Source organism: Microsporum canis, genomic scaffold, assembly GCF_000151145.1.
Source record: "Microsporum canis CBS 113480 supercont1.7 genomic scaffold, whole genome shotgun sequence".
Classification (NCBI taxonomy): domain Eukaryota; kingdom Fungi; phylum Ascomycota; class Eurotiomycetes; order Onygenales; family Arthrodermataceae; genus Microsporum; species Microsporum canis.
This window is the reverse complement of record NW_003299163.1, coordinates 570,946-578,684: the sequence shown is the minus strand read 5'-3', so window position 1 is coordinate 578,684 and position 7,739 is coordinate 570,946. Positions and strand designations below refer to the sequence as shown.

General features: G+C 45.1%; 3 protein-coding genes across 3 annotated transcripts; all 3 read left to right on the top strand.

The window, feature by feature from the left end:
* Positions 1-1,998: 1,998 nt before the first annotated feature.
* On the top strand, positions 1,999-2,677 carry MCYG_07391 (uncharacterized protein; the record flags this gene model as incomplete). Its single annotated transcript, XM_002843562.1, has 2 exons — positions 1,999-2,285; positions 2,611-2,677. 2 exons carry the CDS (start codon positions 1,999-2,001, stop codon positions 2,675-2,677), a joined length of 354 nt encoding a protein of 117 aa, XP_002843608.1.
* Positions 2,678-3,579: 902 nt separating this feature from the next.
* Positions 3,580-4,811, top strand: MCYG_07390 (type II proteins geranylgeranyltransferase beta subunit; the record flags this gene model as incomplete). Its single annotated transcript, XM_002843561.1, has 6 exons — positions 3,580-3,678; positions 3,720-4,038; positions 4,082-4,542; positions 4,601-4,642; positions 4,684-4,725; positions 4,785-4,811. The coding sequence occupies 6 exons, from the start codon at positions 3,580-3,582 to the stop codon at positions 4,809-4,811; spliced, it is 990 nt and encodes a 329-aa protein (XP_002843607.1).
* A 798-nt stretch (positions 4,812-5,609) lies between these two features.
* Positions 5,610-7,413, top strand: MCYG_07389 (conserved hypothetical protein; the record flags this gene model as incomplete). The annotated part of the gene is made up of 2 exons (XM_002843560.1): positions 5,610-7,008; positions 7,070-7,413. The coding sequence occupies 2 exons, from the start codon at positions 5,610-5,612 to the stop codon at positions 7,411-7,413; spliced, it is 1,743 nt and encodes a 580-aa protein (XP_002843606.1).
* Between the last annotated feature and the right edge of the window lie 326 nt (positions 7,414-7,739).

Genomic DNA, 7,739 nt, shown 5'->3' with positions numbered 1-7,739 from the left:
GCTCAACTACATCATCGTGAGACGTTGCCTAACGCTTTCTGGGCCCTTCCAATTTCCTACGCGCATAGTGGGTAAGTGACAAATGCATAAAATATAGGGGACACACTATTTTCTATCACAGTACTACCTTGTGCCTTACTTAAGAATTTGAGGCGGGGGAGGTCAAATGATAGCTACCATCTGCGCTAGGAGACACGCTTATCGTATTCGCCTTTAAATCGCTGCTTAGTCTTAAAAGGCCAAACCTAGTCTAATGATTATTTCATGCAAATGTCTCGAGGTGAAAAAGCCTTACTACTATAACCATACTCTAGATACCTACTGTGTATCCCTATTCCATGCGGAGCATAACTTTCGGTGCGATATATAATATGATATCGTTATCATATCCCTGATCTGCCGGTGAAATACTCGGTATGGGGACAGATGGCGCTGTTATCCGCCTCTTTCCTCTAGTTACTGGGTACTCAGATTCATCCTTCCCATGCTCAGTGGCTGATAAACCAGACAGCCATATTGACCGTCTGTACCAGTCTACATTAGCCAATATGCTGAGCCTTTACATACGGGAATCTCTCAGTTCACCTCAAGCTATTAGCATATATTTTTATAGGATCATAGGCCTCTAAACGTGAATTGTTAGTGTCTTTTAGATCAACCACTAGTAGCAAAAGTATCTTATATAACAACTAAGCTGTGGAACTCGCGCCATATCCAGTTCAGTACCTCTAGTTGAATGTTTGGCTAACCTCAGAAAGATAGATTAGAAATACTTGTGGTCTAAGTGGGCGACATGATGATTTTTCCTCTAGTTATAATAGATCAAGAGTGACTGAGGTCCGACAACATGTGAGGAACAAACGCAAAATAGGAAATAGACGTAAAACAAGACGTTTTGTATATCATGGAGGATTCCCTGTAAGACTAAACAAGTTGGCTGGTTATCGACTTCTACATAGTAAGGAGAATATCTTGACAGATACCATCAGCTAGGTTAAAAGAACAAGGCCTTTGCCCCATCGGTGGGCTGGTGACTAAGCACCTTATATAAACGTTTAACAAGTTGTACTCCGTAATCCCAACCATCATACATATAGGTTTCTTCTTTGCCACATTAACCATTTGTAGGGATGGGATCTTTTGGACATCCTCTGTCGTTAATATATATTAGTCAAGGCAAAGCCTATATAAAGCTGTCAAATATAACCAGTCTCTCTGCCACCAATTGGTGCGGACTCGCCTTTTTGGCCGAATGGCAGATTTTGACAAAAGCCCATCACTCATCCAGTCTCCCTCTTGAGTGACTATAATCTGTTGGGTATTAACCACCGTAGTTAGACTTGCACACATTACCAATGGTTCCCATTGGGCATTAGGCCTTTTAGTCTCTTGTGGCCTAGCGGTTTTGAGGTTGAGGTCGCGTACTGCGATTAACCTCCGATATAAGATAACTAGCGTATGACGTCATGCAGGATAGTTTCTTGGGGTCCTCCCTTGCAAGGGTCGTTGCGGATTCTGACATTCTACATTCACAACGACATTATATGTATATAGTGTCGACAGGCTCTGCTCTCGTAGTAGACACTTGCATGTATAGTGGTAGATAACTAACCTTAGCTAGAAGGTAGTTACATACTTCACTTTGTTTTTGGACCATATCTACAGCCGGAAATGAACGCTAATTGTGCATTAGATATCATCTACATTGTTCTCCTTCCTTGATCAACTCAGATTTCCTATACCCTTGCTTTGTATACGGCAACTCCCGCGACGCCGCCTCGAATATGAATATGAATATAGAGGGGCATTTATAATGGGCTTAAACGTGCCTACGACTGCGTTTTCCGCTCAGATGCTGAACGTGGATTACTGAATCACAACGAATGCAGAGTGGTCGAAGTTCATGCCGATTACTTATTATATATACTTGAAAGGTTTCAATATGAAGTCGAACTCAGATACCCTCATCGTGTCGATATCCTTGAAGTCGTTGAAAAAATGACCCGGTCCCTGAGCTACGAAACTGGTGGAATATTACCCGACAGGATTTTTTCACGCTTTCGGTACGATAAACCTCTTTCACCCGAAGCATTCAAGGCAGCCCATAAGATTATTGATAGATGGTCAGATGTCCATGAGCTTGACAAAGAGTTTTCCTTTTTGAAGGTCAAGTATTACCTGTCGAATGGAATCTGCCTATCTGCTAGTGAGGAGGTGAATGGTGATTGGAAGTACATGTATGATACCGAGAAGCATGCCTCAAAAACTGCAGAGGAAATAAAAAAGTGGATACTTAGTAGACACAGTACCTTGGACGTCTAAACAGCCTCTCTTCTTCACTCGCGCCCCTCAGCATTACATAAACAAATGAGCCTAGAGTCATTCGCATCCCTATACTATGGTCATATTCTGAACCCGTACTCGCTTTTCCTTGCCAAAAAGGGGACTTTTGAAATCTACAGGACTCATAATTAAGTGGCGTGAAGCCCTTACTAAGTACAGAGCCGGGGCTTTAAGTACACGCTTAAAGCGCCCTAAATCTCCTTTACTCCATAAGGTACAGAGCCACATAGCTAATTTAACATACTCACGCACATATATATGGCATAGCCCACTGGATATAATCACCCTTCAGGTGGATCCCAAAGAACAAGAGGACAAAGTGGTCATAACCTAGGCCCACCAGTAACCTCTACCACAACCGTGACAGCAGCCATCCCTACTCCTCCAGCAGAAGCCACTGTCCATCAAGGAACCAAGGTGAAAGACAAAATAGAAACCCATTGAAAATTAGACCCTTTTGCCCCTTATGGCTCAGCAGGACTGACAATACTATTCTTCTTTATTTTATCAGTCTCAAGGATCCTGGATGCTAGCCTTCAGGAACATGTTAGAAGTATATCCACATGCGCAGCAGACCTGCAACGGCGCTCTTAGCGCCTAGTGACAATAAAATCTGCGGAGTTTTATCGATCTATGCATATAAATAGATGATACGATCAAAGCAACCTTGAAAAGCAATTCCCCATTTCATGTTGCCAAAGTAGATAGTGGGTCTTTCCTTATCTGATTGATTAGATTGGTCATCTGACTGATAAAGTTCAAATCTTAGATAAGATAATTTGCTCCGCCACACAACAAGACCAACCGCCAAACCAGCTAGCGCATATTAAAATCCCTAGAAAGAGTACGGAGTATTATTACTCAGAGCGGTCACTAGAATTATGTGATTTCCAGTTGCTTTAGGAGCCTGCCGCCGGTGGAACTCTCAATGATAGAATACTTCTGCCTCTGAAAGCTGACCAATCAAAATCGTCTCACGTGCCAAGCCGCTTTTACGGAAACGGAATATTAATATTCCTCTTGATTACACAAGAGTTTGTGGTGTACGCGCCAAGACTTGATCCCGCTGCGTTCAAAGGTTGAACATAAATAGACAAGTTGATAACCGTCCGTTATATTCATACTGACCAGTATATGAATATCTCTAACTAAGTGGCCGGCTTCTTTGTGAATCTGACTAGTAAACGGACAGATCCACGCTACTATCACAATATCTCACTCTCGAAAACAGCACCCATGTCTCTTGTCTCAGGCCCAGGCAGAGGCGGATCTACCAGCGGAACGCAGGAGCTCTACATCCAGAAGCATGTAGACTACATAAAGAGTCTAGATACTGTGCGTGAAACTTCTCCACTCTAACGCCTCTTCCTTTTCAGTGCCCGGATCGCTCGCTAACCCCGCGTTGCCAGCGAAGAGATGAACTCGAATATTGGTTGACAGAACATCTCCGGCTCAATGGCGTCTATTGGGGACTCACAGCACTTCATATACTCGGTTATCCTGATGCGCTACCCCGCGACCAGACAATCGAGTTTGTTTTGTCTTGCCAGAGTGAAGACGGTGGGTTCGGTGCTGCTCCTGGTCACGATGCCCATATGCTCTATACCGTCAGCGCAGTACAGATACTTGTCACACTCAATGCAGTCAATGAACTAGATAAAAATGGGCGCGGTGGGAAGGAGAAGGTTGCTTCTTGTACGTTGAGCCCTAGTTTCACTCAGTTCTGATCCATGCTAAGATCCTCAAGGGATTGTAAATCTTCAAGACTGCTCGACGGGAACGTTTAAAGGCGATTCATGGGGGGAAACGGACACACGCTTCCTCTATGGGGCGTTTAATGCACTATCCCTCCTTGGATTGTTACACCTGGTCGACACTGATAAAGCTGTGGCTTATATCCAATCCTGTGCTAACTTCGATGGAGGGTATGGCGTGAGGCCTGGTGCCGAGTCACATGCCGGCCAGATATTTACGTGTGTCGGAGCACTCGCTATAGTTGATAGACTAGATCTTGTTGATACTGATAGGCTAGGCGGCTGGCTCAGTGAGCGCCAGCTGGACAATGGAGGGCTGAATGGACGACCCGAGAAGAAAGAAGACGTGTGTTATAGCTGGTGGGTGATGAGTGCTTTGGCCATGATTGGGAGGTTACATTGGATCGATGGAGAGAAGCTAGCCGCATTTATATTACGGTGCCAGGTAAGATACTGCTGATATACACAATGCCTTGAGAGATATAACAAGCTAACATTATTAGGATCCCGAACACGGCGGCATAGCTGACAGGCCAGAGGATATGGTAGATGTATTTCATACCGTATTTGGGCTAACTGGGCTTAGTTTATTGAAGTATCCAGGTCTGAAAGAGGTAGATCCAGTATAGTATGCCCCCTTGACTTATCCATTTGATCTCACCGTACTATTTTACTAATATCCATCAGCTGTATGCCAAAGGAGGCCACAGATAGAGCGTTAGGTCGTTGCCAACAATAATATATTTTTGAGCATGATATACTGCATAGTTTCTGGACTTGAACTAGGTCTAACTGAACTCTGCCCTGTAAGTTGTCCTGCACCAACAACTAGATACCCGTCAGAAACCCTCTCTCCCTCCAACTCCCGCTTCTTTATGGCCCGTTGACCTTGTATATGGACGATGGGACACTCGGCAGGAGAAGAGTATACCTACTCGCGTGCCATATACCTACTTGGGGATGACTACATATATTAGCCCTGAGAGTAATCGTGCGTCGTGTACATAAACCACCAGTTAAGTACAATGGGTTCATTGAACTTATCATCAAACTTCTTTTTTATATATATAACATACACTCATCATGGCTTGATGCTCGATGTGCATCTTTGTCATCCCATAGTGGTGTTTTTTGCTTGCGGGCAAAAAACAACATCAACCGTGCGCTTTCCGGGACATCTCGACCTCTTTCTCCACCATGTCGTCTTCTTTCCACCACGCTTGGCTAATTTCTTCATCTTCAGCTTGCTCTTCCTTCGTTAATGAAGAAGAACAAACAAATAACCCTTTTGAGCGGTTGGCGAGAGCTTTCTTCTTCTCCTCGCCGCTTCTTCTCTCTCTCTCTCCCCTTCGAACTCCAACATTTCATCTTCTCGTCGTCTGAACAAGAAGCCACTGCAGAGACCATCCAGCAACTTCATATCGTACTTATCCCCTGACAGCATTGATATCACTGTTACTCTTTTTCTCCTCCCTCCCTACCCTGGAACCCCGATATACCAATACCAGCTCCATGAATTCAAACGCTGTCAACATGCCACCGTCAGAGCTGAAGTGCAATATATGTCCCCGAAAGCCCAAATTCAGCGATGTCTCTCATCTACTGACCCATGTGAGCTCCAAGGGCCACCTATCCCACTATTTCAAGCTACAAGTACGCAGCCACCAGGAGCCGCAGGCCAGTGAGCTTTTGGCTGCCTATGACCGGTGGTATGAACAAAATAAGCTTGCTACTTTGTTATCAGACCGTATGCTTGCCAAAGAAGCCCGCACTGGTAAAGGTCCCCGTAACAGTACCCGTGCAAGCCTTCCAGTTGCTTTCTCCCATCGTCCATCTTCGACCGTGACCGTGACTACTTCTGCTAGCCGGAATCCCAATGCCACTTCTAGCCCCCGGAGGAATTCACTCCCTAGCTTCCTGGATCCTCAACTCTCCCAGAACTACTACACCTACGATGCCCAAGGCAATCGTATATCAGGTCGAACATATTCCCCCATGTCAGTCAGTAGCATGATCAACCCCAATCCTCAACCTGGATATTCCTGGCACCAACCACCTCAGTATCAAACTCAAGCTCCATTGCCATCCTCATCCATGCCACCAGTGTGGAAGGATAGGGATGAAACAGAGTCAGATGGCGAGGGAAGTCCGCTGATGGGGAGGCGAAGGAGGATGATACAAACTAGACCTTTGATTGATCCGTCCATACGTCCCTCTCGTCGATCAATGACCCCTGATCCATTTGTTGATGATGATGCTGCTTTTGAGTATGATGACGACCAGGAAGAACATAGCCAGCGGGGAAGTGATGAAGCGAACAGGTTAAAAGGTATCTTCTGGCCTGGCATGGACATATTTGATTCTGCCACCGAGGAAATGAGACGTAAACGAAACCAGAAAAAGGATGGCTCCATTATTAAACAGATGGAGGAGACCTCTGAAAGTGTTGAGCCGACTGAACTAGTGTTTTCTCCTAATGGTACCCTTCGGAAACAGCGCGTCATTTCTGGCATGGTTGATGATAGCAGCCCCCTCAAGGGAGAAACACCCATTCCCAAGAAGAGGGTATCGCGCCCGCGTAGGCGAGCCTTGGCTCAACTGAATGCAAATGCTCAGATGCAGTCAGCACAGAGCAGATATCAGATGAGGATGAGAGCGCAGAGTCATGTTTCTCGGCTCGAGAAATTATCTCGACAGGCACTTATGTTCGGTGATTCTCTAGGAGGTATTGCTCAGAGTTATAACAATAATGATGGAATGGATTACCCGCCGCTGGACCCCCACCGCCGCCATGCTGTCCCTGTGTACCGTGATGGCAACAATGCTGTCAAATTTGGGCTTGAATGCTCCACAGTCAAGGCAAACGAATACAGTAAACCTTATTATGGTTCTTTCAAACCTCCAAGCACTGGTTGGTATTACCCTCTGCTCCTAAACAACGTGAACTTGACTGATTATTCATTATCCATCAGAGGCCTACCGAGGTAAAGAGAATATTGACCCTATATTTGCCCACATGGGCGGACGGGATGTTCAGAAGCAACAATACTACTACGGATTCCCATCTCACGCTGAAAACGATACCTACGGATACTCGATGAACCCCTTGTCTTATGCCACATCTCAGCCACCTTGTGACCCTGGCCATAATAGGGATGGGCTCAAGGATACCATGACAGTCGACACCAAGGACTTGTTTGTTCAGCAAGCGTCTGGGATTTTTGGAACTGGCCGTCCTGCATCTCCTAGAGGAACCATGTCTGATATAGGGCACGATGATATTACCCAGATGTATCTGAATGGTCTGCCGGAGTAACCAACTTGATGCTTAGGAGTTTGCCTCCCTTTATGTGGACTAGGCCTATTACTTTCTTTATTTATGTCTCCCATTGTGAGTGAATGCCTGGTAGTCGTCTTTAAGAGGGCTGCTTATCTCCGTCACTTGATGTACCCACCACTCTCTTATATATTATGATTCACAATAACTCAAGCATAGAAAGCGCTTTCTATCATTAGTGAGATGATCATAGGTGTCCTGCACTTACTTATTGCTACCTCAATATGCATTTTTTGATTTTCTAGGCCTTGCAGTCTATAGGAATAAATAGATATACAATTCATGTTTTACCACAATGACATCAC